General features: G+C 36.4%; 2 protein-coding genes across 2 annotated transcripts; both read right to left on the minus strand.

The window, feature by feature from the left end:
- Positions 1-1,879: 1,879 nt before the first annotated feature.
- LOC138885187 (uncharacterized) lies at positions 1,880-2,347 on the minus strand. The gene is made up of 2 exons (XM_070166097.1): positions 2,303-2,347; positions 1,880-2,200 (listed from the first exon to the last, which is right to left on the minus strand). Exons 1-2 carry the CDS (start codon positions 2,345-2,347, stop codon positions 1,880-1,882), a joined length of 366 nt encoding a protein of 121 aa, XP_070022198.1.
- A 2,196-nt stretch (positions 2,348-4,543) lies between these two features.
- LOC138885188 (uncharacterized) lies at positions 4,544-5,998 on the minus strand. Its single transcript, XM_070166098.1, has 2 exons — positions 5,547-5,998; positions 4,544-5,432 (listed from the first exon to the last, which is right to left on the minus strand). Exons 1-2 carry the CDS (start codon positions 5,996-5,998, stop codon positions 4,544-4,546), a joined length of 1,341 nt encoding a protein of 446 aa, XP_070022199.1.
- Between the last annotated feature and the right edge of the window lie 10,922 nt (positions 5,999-16,920).

A 16,920-nucleotide genomic window follows, 5' to 3' on the forward strand; every position in this document is an offset into this window, starting at 1 on the left:
GTAAATCAGGTTGTTTCATTCACCACTTAGCTCAATCATATTAGCTAATGAAATTTGAATATGAAAGAATTTTGAGCAACAAAAATTGAAATTGCTCGTGCCAATAACTTCATCCATAGCGATCAAAACTCGATGTCTATCTATCAAAGTTGAAAACAAATGAGGTGTGGGAATTATGAGAATTAAATATCTAATGCATGTAATATTAAAATGACGTTTATTTAAAAATATAGTCATAGATTTATAACAAATCTATAAAAGAACTAATTCTATATTTATATGTTCGATGGATTTATAATCATAACCAAAAGTAAGATACCATATCATTTGCATTATAATATAGGTAATGATTTCATATTAAAAATAACAATGAAAGTATATTATAGAGAGGAAAAAAGTAATAGAGGGGAGAATGATAATTTACCGGGGGGAAAAGGGCATTACTTGAGATAGAAGGTAAAAATGTCTATAGTTTAAAATTGTAGGAGGAATTATTTTAAGCAAATATCTGTGGTTTCCAATTCTCTCTCTAAAAGAAAATTCTCCTGCTTCTTTCTATAGAACTAACTAAAGAACACCAATCCACTATGCAAGAACAAAACCTCTTATAAGTTATATCTAATCCCACCCAAACTGCCGGATATTGCAACTGAAAAACCTAAACTAGATAGCATCATGTCTGGACCGAGTTTTAAAGAAAAATTAATAGCGGGTGAACATGGTGCATTAATTATGTACTCACTAATTCAAGTGAGCATTACATGCTTCATCTACAAAACGATAGTCCTAACTATCAATTGCCCCCAGTTAATGAGGATCGACAAGTTCAACTATCACAAGATGACCTTCAACGGATCTATCAACCATGGAAGTTCTCTGTTATCATCAAACTTCAAGGAAAGAGAATACAACACCATCTGCTCAAAAAAAGGATCCAAGAACTATGGAAAATTAAGGAAAATTTTCCATTAATCGATTTAGGTCTGACTACTACATCACCAAGTTCAACAACAAGGAAAGCATATTCAAAGTCCTGCACTATGGCCTTTGGTTTATATTTGGAGACTTCCTCTCAGTTCAAAGATGGGAACCAAATTTTGTTAGCATCTGAAGAAAAAGTTTCACTAGCATCCGTCTGGGTGCGACTACCACAACTACCGACTGAGTTTTACGATAGTTTAATTCTGGAAAAGATAGGAAAGAAGATTGGTAGATTATTGAAAATTGATGCATGTACCTCATCAACTCTAATGGGATGATGTTCAAGATTATGCATATAGTTGCCACTAGATGAGCCAGTTGTTCCCTTCGTCTTCATTGGTCACCATAAACAATTTATATTTTATGAAGGGGAAAACTTTTTGTATAAACAATGTGGATGTAATATGCTAAGGAATTGAAATACAAATTTGGGACTGAAATGGTGATTTTATTGAATTGTCAAATGTTACAAGTGAACCAACGATTGAGAATGTAAATTCACTCTAAGAACAAAAGCTTAATCCAAAAGGCTTCTAATCTCCATTGAAGTCCAAGCTATCACCTGTAGAATCAATGGCGGTTATTAGAGAGAAGGAGAAGAGAATGAGAAGGTTAGAGACAGAGAGAAATGAAGGGAATAACAGAATTTACCAGATCATAACTGCCCAATTTGTTAGGCCCAGTTTCTGTTATAAACTCCTTCAGTTGGCCCAAGTCCATTAGAAAGCTAATAACAAATCTAGGCCCTTTATTTTACTGAAGTATCTCCGCCGTCCACTATGTCATGTGCTTCTCACGTGATGGCTTTATTTCATTTCTCTAATTCTCTTCTTCATTTCATTTCTAGCCGACATCCAACAATACCCCTCCGATGAAAACAATGACCTTGTCCTCAAGGTCAGAGAATAGCCACAAATTCTGGAAACTTGCTCTTGAGATATCCCCAATATTTCCAAGTTGCATCCTCCGCCTTCAAATTAGCCCATTGAACTAAAACTTTGACACCCACTCCATTATTCACCTTCACCATCTTCCTTTGTAAGATTGTCACTGGTTGGACTAAGATACAACCATCCCCGTCACAGATCGGTGGTTGTTGCTGTGGGATGATGTCAGGACCTACACGCTTCTTCAACTGAGACACATGGAACACATGATGGATTTGAGATCTCGGCGGCAGCTCCAATCGGTAAGCCACTGACCCTATTCTTTGTAGGATCTTGTAAGGACCATAGAACTTAGCACTTAACTTAAGATTCTTTCTTACTGCGACTTAAGCTTGCCTATAAGGTTGAAGCTTTAGGTAAACCCAATCGCCTACCTCTAAAACTCTGTCAGATCTGTTCTTATCGACATAAAACTTCATTCTTGCTTGAGCTTAAGTGAGGTTGTCTTTAAGGATCTGCAACATCTGCTATCTTTGAGTTATCCAAGTACCCGCCGGTGTTTGAGATGGTTGGGGTAGAGACTCCAAGGGGATCTGAGGTGGGGAAAAACCATACAAAGCCTGAAAATGAGTGGTCTTTAAGGAATTGTGATAATTAGTATTGTACTATCATTCCGCTAATGGTAACCATTTCACCCACTGTTTAGGATTAGTAAACATCATAGCTCTAAGATATGCTCTTAAGCATCTATTTAATTTCTCTGTCTGCCCATCTGTTTGAGGATGGTAAGAGGTGGACATGTTCAGCTTGACCCCCATGGACTTGAATAGTCTCTACCAAAATTGGCTAGTGAACACACTGTCTCTATCTGAAATAATTGTCTTAGGTAACCCATGTAGTTTGTAAATGTCCCTCAAAAATAGATCTGCCACATCTTGTGCAGTGAAAGGATATTTGAGAGCTAGGAAATGGCCATACTTGGTAAGCTTTTCCACCACCACTAATATAGCCTTCTTGTGTCCTGAAGAAGGTAACCCTTCCACAAAGTCCATGGCTATGTCCTGCCATGGTAACTCAGGAATTGGTAAAGGTTGTAGCAACCCAGGTGTATGTATATTTTCAGTCTTCACCCTTTGGCAAGTATCACATTCTGAAACTCATTTATAGACATCAGTTCTCATATTAGGCCAATAGAAAATCATCTTCATCCTTTTGTAAGTTCCCTATTGTCCAGAGTGTCCACCCAAGGGAGATTGGTGCATTGCTTGAAAAATCTTAGTTCTTAGGTTTGTTCCCTTTACAATGTAGATTTTTTGGTCATACCTCAAAATCCCTTGCAGTAAGGTATAATTGGGACTGCTATGGGTATTTGTTATTAGTTCAGTGATCACTTTGTGAGCATCAGAATCATGCTCATAACTGTGCTCTATCTCACTCATCTAAGTAGGCTCAGTAGTAGATAAGGCAAATAATGATGATTCTTCCTCCTGTCTCCTGGATAGTGCATTAGCCACCCTATTTTCAACACCCTTTTTATATTGGATTTCATAATCAAGTCCTAATAATTTGGTCAGACCCTTCTGTTGCAGAGTAGTGGTCACTCTTTACTCTAGTAGGAACTTTAAGCTGTGATGGTTTGTTCTTATTATAAAATGGCCTCCTTGGAGATAATGTCTCCATTTATCCACAGCTGATAGTAAAGCCATGAATTCCTTCTCATATGTAGATAATCCCAAGTGTCTAGGAGCTAAAGCTTTGCTGAAAAAAGCAATAGGTCTGCCATTTTGCATTAGGACTGCCCCCATCCCTTTAAAGCAAGCATCAGTCTCAATTATGAAAGGCTTGTTGAAATCTGCCAGTGCTAGCACAGGTGCACTGGACATGGCCTGTTTAAGGTCTTGAAATGAGCTCTCAGCCTCTGAATCCCAGTGAAAACCATTTTTCCTTAACAAATTGGTTAAGGGTCTGCTTATAACCCCATAAGACCTGATGAATTTCCTATAGTATCCTGTCAAGCCCAGAAATCCCTTAAGGGCCTTAATATTTTTAGGAGTAGGCCAGAAAGCCATAGCCTCAATCTTTGAAGGATATGTCGCTAATCCTTCTCCTGTTATTATGTGCCCTAGATATTCTACCTTGGTCTGACCAAAAGGACACTTGGACAATTTAGCAAATAGTTGATCCTTCCTTAATATCTCCAGTACCTTTCTCAAATGTAGAACATGGTCTTCCATAGTAGAGTTGTATACTAGTATATCATCAAAGAACACCAACACAAATTTTCTAAGATAACCCTTAAAAACATGGTTCATAAGTGACTGAAAAGTGGCAGGAGTATTAGTCAGTCCAAAGGGCATTACCCTAAATTCATAATGTCTCAAATGTGTTCTAAAAGTAGTTTTATAAATGTCCTTTTCCCCCATCCTTATCTGATGATACCCGGCCCTTAAGTCTATTTTAGAGTATATGCATGACCCACATAAATCATCCATTAAATCATCAACTAAGGGTATAGGAAACTTGTTTTTTATAGTCATATTGTTTAGAGCTCTTAGTCAATACAAAACCTCCAACTTCCATCTTTTTTCTTGACTAATAACACAGGTGATGAAAATGGGGAATGGCTTGGCTGTATAATACCATTGTTGAGCATTTCACTCACATGTTTCTCTATTTCATTTTTTTGGAAAAACTGTATCTATAGGGTCTAATATTACAGGAATTGCATCTGATTTCAGGGGAATGGAATGACCATGGCCCCTTTTGGGAGGCAATGATGTTGGTTCCATGAATATATCTGGAAACTGCTTCAGCACCTTGTCAATAGCTGCAGGTATGAGACTTGATTCCTTCACTTCTTCTACTGAAATCATGAATAAGTGAGACCATATGGCCTGCCCTTTCTTAAGTAATTGTCTCACTCCATTGGTTGATAAGCTCTTAAGTTTTTTTTGGTTGTAAATCCCTTTAAGTTCTACCCTTTTTCCTTTGTGAGTTACTTGCACCTTGTACTCCACAAAGTCAAGTAGGACTGGATTATGTCTTTTCATCCAATCACCTCCTAATATCATGTCATTGCCACCCAGCTTAGTTATTCTGACTGCATCTTCAAACTGCACTCCTTGTATCTTCCATTTGAATTTGTGACAAATGTGCAAACTCATTAAGTAGTTGCCATTTTCTACTATCACTCTCATAGGCACAGCTTCTAAAATAAGGCAACCTATTTTCTTGGCTGCTTCCATATCCAAAAAACTGTGTGTGCTTCCTGAATCCAGTAAAATAATTAGGGAATTCTTTTTGGCTTCACCTCTCAACTTAATGGTGTTGGGAACTTCAGTGCCAGATAGTGCATTTAGGCTTATTGCCTTATCCACTATCTCCTCCTCTGGTATTATCACTGTTTCTTCTTGATGCAGGGCCGCCTCTAATGCCTCTTCAGTAGCAGCTGATATAGCATTAAGTTGTCTAGGTCTACATTGATGCCCAGGATGGTACTTTTCTCCACACTTATAACACAAACCTTGAGTCTTTCTACTCTCAAACAGTTTGTTGTCAGCATAACTGGAACCCCCAAGTGAACTTCTATTAGGTTGAGTATAGTATCATGTAGTTGATCCCTTGTTTCCATGTGATTTACCAGCCTTAGTGACAGCTTCCAATAGGTTCTCCTTATGCCTGGCTTTCTCTACTGTCTTATTGAATGAATAGGGGTCCACCATCTTAACTGTATGCCTAATTTCTTCTTTTAATCCTTCTATGAAAAATTCTAGGAAGAATTCTTCTGGTATAGTAGGATTCCTTATCAACACCCAGGCTTTGAGTTCTTCAAATTTCTCCAAATACTCATCTACAGACCCTGTTTGCTTTATTTTTTTGAATTCCCCAATTAGGTTTAATTTGCTGTTAGATGCACCCTCAAATCTACTGCAGATTTCAGTAGTAAAATCTAACCATCTAACTATTCCTTTACTTATGTGATAGGAAAAGAACCAGAATGCAGTCTTACTATTGAGATGAAGGACTTCCTCTTCAAGCTTTTGCTGTGGATCAGTTATGTGGTTATGCTGGAAAAACCTTTCACACTTCCTCAACCATGCGCAAGGGTCAACTCCATCAAAGTAGGGCATTTCCACTCGCGATTGAGATGAATGACCATTGTTCCTTCCTCCTGATACATCTTTGTTCTATCCCACCCATGGCTTGGAGATTGGCCCAACATTTGAGAGGTTCTCCATCAGCAGACTGCCCAGAAGGCCATCATGTGGAGGAAGCAGCTTTTCCACTAGCAGTTCTAATTTTTTTCCTAGATTTTCTAATTTTTCATCATTTGTAGTCATATACTATTGGAATTGTGTCTCTAATTTCTTTAGAAACTTGTCTGTAGCTTTAGATCTTGTTTCTGCTCCTGTCATGTTGTACTGGCCAGGAAAGAGCTCTGATACCAATTATAATATACTAAGGAATTGAAATACAAATTTGGGACTGAAATGGTGATTTTATTGAATTGTCAAATGTTACAAGTGAATCAACAATTGAGAATATAAATTCACTCTAAGAACAAAAGCTTAATCCAAAAGGCTTCTAATCTCCATTGAAGTCCAAGCTATCACATGTAGAATCAATGGTGGTTGTTAGAGAGAAGGAGAAGATAATGAGAAGGTTAGAGAGAGAGAGAAATGAAGGGAGAAATAACAGAATTTACCAGATCATAACTGCCCAATTCGTTAGGCCCAGTTTCTGTTATAAACTCCTTCAGTTAGCCCAAGTCCATTAAAAAGCTAATAACAAATCTAGGCCTTTTATTTTACTGAAGTATCTCAGTCGTCCACTTTGTCATGTGCTTCTCACGTGATGGCTTTATTTCATTTCTCTAATTCCCTTCTTTATTTCATTTCTAGCTGACATCTAACAGAGGAAGACCGGGCCATGTTCATTTCAAATGTCCATACAAGGTAATAAAAAATAATCCACCACCCACACAAATGGACGACTACAAGCCAATCAGTAGAGCAAAACGAGGTTCAAGACATTAAAGAAGATGCATTGCAGACAATTAGCTTCTCAAAAAAAAAACAAATCACAGGATAAAGGAGCCTGTCCAGCAATCAGGTAAGATCCACAATCCTAGTGCTAGTATGCCAGGTAATTCTTCCACCTTGCCTTTTAATATAAAATCTTTTGGCAATAACTCTGGTACTAATGTGACCAACAAGAATTCATCTATCAAGGCCAATAATGGCAAATTTGTGCCCAATGATTACGCTTCCACTAGAAATAAATTCTCTATCTTGAATAATCTGCCGAAAATTAAAAAAAATATTGAAAAGGAAATCCCTAACCCTATGGAGATGCTTGATTGCATGCCATTAGACGTGGCCTTGATTAAAGGTGTCAATAAACACGTGGAAGATAACCAAAATGTTCAATTAGCTAACATACAATCTAATAACCAATACTTAGGCGATATTACCAGCCTAAATGACCACACAACTAACCCTATTACTAATTACCACGACTCTCTAAAAACAGTGTCAACAAGAGTATTATCGCTAATAATAACTACACATGCATAAACGATCACAAGCAACTTCAACACATGTCACAAGACAATCATATTGCTCCACAAATCGCCAATGAGGATAACCACATGCTAGGTAAAAAAAATTTCCAAAATCATATTAAAATATCATCTTTTCAAGACACTCCCAAGACATGCAAATAGATTTAATGATTGAGGAGCTAGCTAATTCTACTACCAACCTAACTTTTATCCCGAAAAAACCATTGTAATCCCTAATATAAACCAAGGCACCTCTTTTAACAATTCCAAGAATTCCGGTAGCCCAAAGGAGGTGGTACCGTCTAGTCCAAATACTAAGACACCAAAGAGTCCATTCAATATGATATTGGACAGACAAGAGACTGTGATAGTCCTCCAAAACTCTCACTTTCTAGCTCAACTTGTATCTGAAGGGATGCACATGCCATGAGCAATTATTTCAACCATGTTTCATTAAATAACATATTATCCCCACTAGCTCCATCAATGAACACGAACCTAGTACAATGTTACAACCCATGTTTTGTACGTGAAAATACGGCGTAAGTCAATTGATGTAAGCTCAGAAATGAGATCCTCTTTGAAAGTATATAAAGTGATTTGATGGCGTTACGTCCCATTTCTTTTCCAAGAATTTAAGAGTTAATATTCAAGGAAAAATATTTTTAAGGGTACATATTGTTACACCCTGTACTTCATACGTCACTATTATTATGGGATTATCTAATGTAAGCTCAAAAAGGATGAAGTCTTTCTACAAGGAGAAGAAAGGTTTGCCGAAGTGTTAAGTAAGTTAAGGTGAATATGAGACTTGGTAATCATGATTTAAATGATTTTAAATCCATTATATGACTATATATGATGTTTTGATATGAAATATAAAGTTTGAGAAAAATCGAATTTAAGTTGCGGAAAAACCGACTAAAGATTTGCCTTGTAATGGAGCTTTTTAAGAAATAAAATCATGAGCTATATATGGTCTTTTTGGGGAATATTATATATCACATTTAAGGTCTTGGAATTTAGTTTCTAACTCTTTTAACCGTTCATTCATACGATATACGAATAAAAGGATATAAGCATTTGAAGGAGGACCTATGCGAGGGTGCCAAGTGGCACCTTTTTTGACTTTAGGAACGGGATATTTACGTCCCAATCTCGTCTCCTTCTCCATTATTCCAGATACCTAGACCAAATAGCACCCCCAAACTCACCCTCAATCTTCCCACAAGTATTTCCAATAATATTATCATCCCGGGCATGAAATCAAGTAGCGATAACATCAAAATGATCACTGCGACGTAAGTAATGCTATATCACCTCTCTTTTTCTTTATAGTTTGAGTTTTGGAAGATATTTAATAGTTAAGAAAATTCTTAATTTCTAGTTTTAAGCTCTTAAATATCAAGGAAGGTTGATTAATTCATTTCATAATAGTTAGAACTCACGGGACGGTGATCGAAAGTCGTGAGTTCGAGTTATTTGACTTGTAATTGGACTATTTTTTGGGTTGTTTCATGTATCTTTTGGGCTGTCTATTTTGTTGCTATTAAATGGTATTTTTGGAGTATAAATGGTGTGGAGAAACACCGCATAATGGCGAAATCATGGATTAGTCATTGTGTTTGACACTACTATAGTCGTCATTTTGGATATGAATTGATTGGGGTATATTGGGCTGTTGTAAGCTAAATATAACATGGATTTCAACTTGCAACTACTGTATGAGGTAATTATATTATGTTCCTACAGGTTCTTAAGGTTATCTTTGTATTGGTTAAGTTAAATGGATGAACTAGTGAATAAAGTTGCTAATTAAGAATAATTGGAGTTGTGGATCGTTTTCTTTGTTATGGATATATGGTATAAGGTCGGAATTATTGATGAATGACTTCATTATCATGTTAATGATACTATTAATTTAAAGTAAAAAGTCTATAAGGGGTGATATGGGGTATACAGATTCCAATTGGAGCTTGTCGCTAGTCGTAAAATAGTTATGACTTGTTGTTATTTTATGGTGTCTTGTTATTGATAATTATGTATTGCTGGATTTCTCTGGTAATTGTTGTTGGTATATGGTATTGGAGGAGGCTCTTATTACAGGGGAGATCCTGCCCGAATTTATATAAACGAGCTACAAGTTTAAGTTGCAGACTTAGCCTTTATTCAATACTGATTTCGAATCTCCTTATGCAATGGTAGATTGAGTTGAGTTTTTTGAAGAGGTTCTTGGGAGGTATTAAGGACTCACCATGGTTAAGGTATGTTAAGTCACTTACTTCTTTCTATTGGCATGATCTAAAGTGAAACGAACATAAACGGTATGCTAATTCATAACGGATCCACTCCTAGAAACTAAGGTTGTCCATGTTGTTCTTTCCTTATAAAGTTATTCTAAGCAAGTGTGTATGATCATTAAATCCTACTAAGATTCATATTGATGGTAGGGATGTCCATAATGTTAATCGAAGGTGCAATAACCTTACGTCACTCCGAAAGGTTTAGAACGTGATTCTATGAGTCCAATATGCATTATATATGTATCTACTTTAATCTATCGAGTCGTGTTATAGTTAGACGGGTACCAAACCTATTGTGCAACCACTAATCATTTGGGTTAATGAGCTCCATATGGCCGGGTACGATTCTACCGAGCCTTATAATGGCTGGGTACGTTTTTACCGAGTCCTCTTTGAGGCCGGGTACGATATGATGATGATGATGCCCATAGAGGCGTATGTTTTTAAAAGTTTATGTATATATATGTATTATGCATTTCATGTCAGTATCCCCCAGAGGCACTCAGATGTTACAGGTTGTATCTCACATATCTCTCTTTACATTAATGTTCTTGTTTATGCTTTCCTGCCTTACATACTCGGTACTTTATTTGTACTGACGTCCCTTTTGCTTGGGGACGTTGTGTTTCATGCCCGTAGGTCCCGATTGATAGGCTGACAGTCTTTCTAGTAGGCTATCAGCTCAGCAGAGGTGTTGGTGCACTCCACTTGCTCCGAAGTTGCCTATTTGGTCAGTATGCTTTGGATATGTATTGATTGGTATGTGGGGCCCCGTCCCGACCTTTATGATTTTATGTACTCTTAGAGGCTTGTAAATAGATGTCAGGTTTGTGGATACTTGTATGGCCTTGTTGGCCTATGTGTTGAGTTTACAAATGGTCATGTCGGCCTTATAGGCCCGTATGTCACATGTATAAGTTTGTATATCATGTTGGGTCATCATATGTTGAGTATTCCCTTACGTTTTATTCTTGTTATCTCATGACGGATTTCTGGATCATTTACTCAAGATAGTATAATAAGAAAGATATGTTATATTGGTACTCGGTTGAGTAAGGTACCGCGTGCCCGTCGCGGCCCTTCGGTTTAGGTCGTGACACATAATCCATGAAAACTCAATGGAGTTTTCCATCACACTTCAACCTACTACAAAGAAAAAACATGGCAGTGGACTTCCCTTCTTTCCCCTAGGGGAGATCTCGAACAAGAATCCAATATTCATGTCATGGACCACCCGAATCAACCATGCACAACCCCATATGGGTGTACCTCCTACTGCAAACCATGCACCCCCACAAGCTCCACCACATGCACCTCAACAACCACCTCATCCCAACATATCAGAACCAGAACCAGAAGAACAACAAGTAGGGAATGCAGAGGAAATGATGTTGTGGGTCAGAAGAAATTGTAGTATTTTCAAGCCTAAATGAGGTAAAGGTTTATCTATTGAGGGAGATGCTAGAGAAGAGGTATATTCTCAACTTCCCACCATCACTTTACAAAGGCTCAATGGACATCACGCCCCATAGGACCCAACGGTGGGAAGCCATACAATGATACAAGTGCCCTCATTAAGAAGGAATCCATTATCTCTATCAAACAGAATGATGGAGAATGGAACCAACCCCACCCACAACCAAGTACACATGATGTATCGCCCAAATAACATAATTATTTGGAACATTAGGGGTGGTAATAATGAGGTCTTTAGGAAGAATTTTAGAGAAATGATTGACACAACACAATCCTTGCATGGTCACACTGCTTGAAACTCGTATGGAGAGTCATATCTCCTTACTCAACGATTTTTCATTCTCTGAAATGATTGAAGTCCCAACAGAGGGACAAGCTAGAGGAATGGTTATTTTGTGAAATTCTAACGTGATAATATGAACAACTTTGTCAAAAGAAACCAAGAAATTCATGTTAACATTGAGGTACGTCCTATAAATATCTCCTGGTTGTTTTCTTCAATATATACTAGTAAAAATATAGGTAATAGAAATACTTTATGAAATAATATTGAAAATATCCGTGAAAACTACAAAGGCCCATGGCTCCTTGGAGGTTGTTTCAATGATATCTTTAGTGAAAATGATAAATTTGTGGGAAACTCTATTAATCGTAGGCGTATTTGATAGTTATGGACTAGTATTAACAATTGCAACCTTGTGAATTTAGGGTTTAAATGATGTAAGTACACCTGGTCAAATCATCATAGAAAATCAAAGGTGTTAATTATGGAGAGATTATATAGAGTTTTCGTTAATAATGAGTGGATTAATGCATTCCCTAAAGCTGTCGTGGTTCACCTACCTAAAACTCATTCAGACCATAACTCCTTGCTAATCCAATTAACCCCCAAAAATACATGTTACAATGGTAGACCTTTTAGGTTAGAAATCATTTGGCGCAAACACCCCGACTTCATCTGATAGAAACTAAGGGTTCACCAAACTATATAAAGAACTAGGTTATCTATAAGTTCTCACTGAACACACGCACACCGCAGTAAGCAAATGACACAATGGAATTTTACGTGAAAAATTCTCAGCTCATGGGATTGAAAAACACGACCTACCCTTGTAAGATTTCAACTTCACTACTGAGCAAACTTCAGATTACAAACTATTACAACCTAGGAATTAACCTCTTATAATCCATAACTAACTTGTAACAACTTTATTACAAGCCCATTTGTAATAACTCTATTACAAAGCTTACAACTCGACTAACTCTAGCCAAGATACAAACACAAGGTTTATGATTTTACAAAAATTTCCTACACAATGCTTCTAACTAAGCTAAGTAGGAATTATAAGTAAAGTTCTTTAACAAAGGTGCAACACAACTAAGGACATGTAATGACTCAATACAGGAAACTGGTCCTTCGTTATGTTGTTCTTTGTTCTTGATGCCCTTGAGAACCACTTGCAAGATTGACACAGACTTGAGAGAATTCTTGATGGATTCTTGAATGTGCAAGTGTTTTGTTTTACCTTTGCTTGATGTTAATAATTTATTTGTGACATCACTTGAATGATGCAAGCATGTTAGGTAAAAGGGCATTCCTCATAAAGTTGACTGTTGTACTGTTTTTGCATTGTTGCATGTGCAGGCAGCAACTTTACAGCTAGGGGGAGTTGACTTGTATCGTCACCAAGGGAATTGATGGCCATTTGTTCTCTCTATTGTCCCTTTGACTCTAAAGAGTTGAACCACGTCCCCGACTTGAGACTTGTTGTTCTTAAGTACTTGAGGATGTGTCACAGGTTCCTTATCTATTTCTTAACATTAATTTTGTTAGATCATCAAAACATAACAGGGATACATATAACCTATCATCATCAATATTGTTCGTGAAAGTTGGATAACGAAGGATCTCAATATAGCCCATAATGTATTCAGGGAAAAACTCACCATTTGGAAAACTAATACTTTTGGTGACATTTAATAAAAAAAGACTGCTAGCTCTCCTAAATGACATTCAATCCTCTCCAATTACCAAAACAATTCTTTCTTAATGAATCTTGAAATGCATCTCCAACTTGAATACAATGCTATTCTTAAAATGAAAGAAGATTTCTGAAAACTTTGTTCCCGTATAAATTGGTTTAACGAAGATAACGACAATATCAAGTTCTACCACATTATGGCATCCAATAGAAGACGTCGCAACTCAATTATGTACTTCAAGAATAACAATGAAAATTGGATCACTAATGCAAAATCCATACTAGAACATACTTTTAATTTTTTTTTTTTTAACAAGCCTTCACAACCTCTAAAAGTCATACTAAGAGGGCTATTTTTTATGATCATGCCATTACTTATTCAAAACTAGACCTAGGCACTTTTGACAGACCTCTAGCAACTGAAGAAATTACTAATGTTATATTTTCCTTCAAACCTTCGCCAGGGCCAAATGGCATATACCCTTTCTTTCATAAAAAAATATTGGAATATAGTTGGCAGTTTTATGATTAATTTTTGTCACAAAGTCTACTAGACTTAGTCCCTTCTCAATGGTACAAATGATACGTATTTATGTCTCATTCCTAAAATTAATAATGGTATTAGGCGAATCGTCCTTTGCAACACCTCCTACAAAATCATCACTAGATTATCGCCAATATGCTAAAGTCATTGTTACTCAATTTAATAAGTCCTACCCAAACTAACTTTATAAAGAACAGGAGAGCCTGCGATAATGCTATCATTATCCAACAACTTCTAAACAACATGCACAATTCAAAAAGCTCTAAGTTCAATATGTTTTTAAAGATACACCTTGAAAAGGCTTTCGGTAGATTGGAATAAGATTTTATTTATAATACTCTGAGTTTCTTTAAATTCCCTCAAAAAATCTCCAAACTTATAATGCACTGTATTAGTACTAGCAATATTGGAGTTCTTGTTAACGGTACAAAAACTAACTACTTCAGCTCTAGTAGAAGCACGTTAAGGAGATCCTATGTCTCCATATATATATTTATCTTATGTATGGAACTCCTTTCAAGACTAATAAATAATCAAGTTGATACCATGCTTTGGGACCTGTTAAAGTAAGTTATAAAGGTCCAAGCTTCACATGTCCGTTCTTTGCAGATGATTTAACTTTTATAGGAAAGGCTTACAAAACGGGCCACTGTATTAAGAATTGCTTAAACCTCTTTACGGAAGAATCTGGCATGTCCATAAATTATGTAAAATCCAGATTAATTTTCTCTAAGAAGTGCCCAACAAGCATCACTTCTTACTTTGCCAATTTATTTGGCATGAAATTAAGCTTCGAATTTGGGGGAAGTATCTATGATTCCCAATATAAAATCATAAACCAAAACCCAAAGACTTTCAGTTTGTCATCAATCAAATGCGTATGAGACTATCCCATTGGAAATCTAATTTCCTTAATATAGTGGGTAGAACCACTTTAGCCATATCTACCTTAAGTTCAATACCTACCCACCTAATGCAATATACTATGCTTCCTACTAAAACCCTTAACCAAATTGATAAGATTCAAAGGAATTTTATATGGGGGACTACTGATTCCAGAAAAAAATTACACTTGGTTAATTGGAAGACTGACCAATGATAAAATTGAAGGTGGCATAGGTATTCGTTCAGCCTACAAACAGAACTTAGTGATGCTCACAAATCTGGCCTGGAGGCTTCTAATTTGTCCTTCAAACCTCTGGGCACAACTCATTGCCTGAAAATACGCCCAAAAAATTTATTATTAACACATCCTTTATTTGGTCTGCTCTTATTAAAGGTTGGAAGGTTTGCAACCAAGGCGTTATATGGCACCCTTGCAAGAACTCAAAAATTAATATTTGGAACTCTAGATGGATCTATAACAATTCTAACCTTAGAAGTAGTATTGAAGGACCATTGCATTTAAGTGATTACAACCTGTCTTGACAAGATCTTATGAATGGAGATGGGTGGAATACCTCCAAAATTTCTTTTGTTCTTCCAACCTCTATCGTTGATAATATTAAAGCTACTTCAATTTCTAGCAATCATTTTGATATGGACTATATACTTGGGCTCCTAGAAGTAGTGAAGCTTTTTCTACTAAATCTTGCTATACACTTCTAGACCATAATACTACCCCAAAACTTACTCCAAAGATGGCTTTCACTTGGATATAGAAACTTCAATGCCCTAATAAAATCAATTTTTTTTTGGCAATGCTTGCATAACCGTTTACCATGTAGCGCTTTCCTACACCATATTGGCATCAACATCGTTGACAATTGCCCCATTTGTAAACAAAGGCCCGAAGATGCCCATCACATTTTCCTCCGCTGTCCAATAGCAACTCGCTTCTAGGAAAATCTGGGATTGATGCTTAATTCAAACCCTGTTAAGTCCCACTGGCTCGTTGAGCTAAAATATTCACAAATACAAATTAGCAACCACATGAACCAATGGAAAAATATTTTCCCATTTGCCATATGGTACCTTTGAAAAAATAGAACCAATAATAATTTTAACAACCTTGATCTTGATTTGAGTGTCTTTAAAGTTCTCAAACAAGCCTGAAAATACAATTTCTTCACTGAAAGAAATCCTCTTAAAATTACTAAGATCAAAATAGACATTAATTGGATTAAGCCTCATCACAACATAGTCAAGCTTAATATAGATGGCGCTTTCTTAAAATACTTTGCATGCAGGCATGGGAGGAGTCTTTAGAAATAACAACGGTGACTGGATCATGGGCTTTTATAAATCTTGTTATGCAGCAACTTCTTTGCAGACGGAACTGCTAGCTTTGGAGCAATGATTAAAAATCACAATAGAAATGATTATTCCCTCAATTAGAGATTGAAACAGACTCCTCAGAAATGATCAAGTTGTTAAATGAGGATAATGATCTAGCTAACAACACTTTGCTCAATTGCAGGTTATTAATGCACCAATTGAGAGTCCCAACAATCAGACATAACTTCAGAGAAGGAAATGGAGTAGCGCATCAACTAGCCAAGAAAGTTGTTAGCAACTTCAAGCCTACTAGATATGCTTACCTTGCTCGTCCCCCACTTTTTGTTGAACCCAAATTAGAAAGAAACAAACAAGGGTTATGGAATGGTACTAAGTATTTACCTACTAGTATTTATAATAGTCTTGCTGCTATAAACAATGGTAATATCCTTCAGGATTATGTTAGGACCATGTAATGCTTTTGTTTAAGTAATATAAGCTTGCCTTTTATGTTCAAAAATAATTATTTTAAGCAAAGTTAGACGGACAAAATGAGTCTCATCCATTATATCGGGATGCATAGAGAAATAATAAATTTCAAAACCCGCTGAATTAAATTTGAAATCCTTTGAAATAATTAATTTCATCTCTCTTAATATTTTAACTCTGAATTATGTTAAAATATTAGATAAATACCCGATACTAGTGAGAATTGAAAACCATAAGATCTCAGGTTCAAATCTAAATACTAGGTGATTTCTTCCCATTTATCCAAGTCTCGATGGACATAATTTTGATACTATATTGGTAAGAGGTAGCACGTACGTCATAAAATTAATTAAGATCCGGATACCATAATTATATATAAAAAAATATTTTACCCTAGAATTGCTCTCATATTCACGCTACTAAGATAGAACAATCAACAGGCTGTGAAGTCGCCTGCACCTGCGGCAACTTGCACTCA

Source organism: Nicotiana sylvestris, chromosome 2 (genome assembly GCF_000393655.2).
Source record: "Nicotiana sylvestris chromosome 2, ASM39365v2, whole genome shotgun sequence".
Taxonomy (NCBI): domain Eukaryota; kingdom Viridiplantae; phylum Streptophyta; class Magnoliopsida; order Solanales; family Solanaceae; genus Nicotiana; species Nicotiana sylvestris.

Coding starts and splice junctions, on each gene's coding strand:
- LOC138885187 (XM_070166097.1), bottom strand. CDS start 2,347: ATGAAGTTTTATGTCGATAAGAACAGATCTGACAGAGTTTTAGAG. Junction 2,201..2,302: donor GATCTGACAGAGTTTTAGAG/GTAGGCGATTGG, acceptor GGTCCTTACAAG/ATCCTACAAAGAATAGGGTC.
- LOC138885188 (XM_070166098.1), bottom strand. CDS start 5,998: ATGCCCTACTTTGATGGAGTTGACCCTTGCGCATGGTTGAGGAAGTGT. Junction 5,433..5,546: donor AAGACAGTAGAGAAAGCCAG/GCATAAGGAGAA, acceptor TGGGGGTTCCAG/TTATGCTGACAACAAACTGT.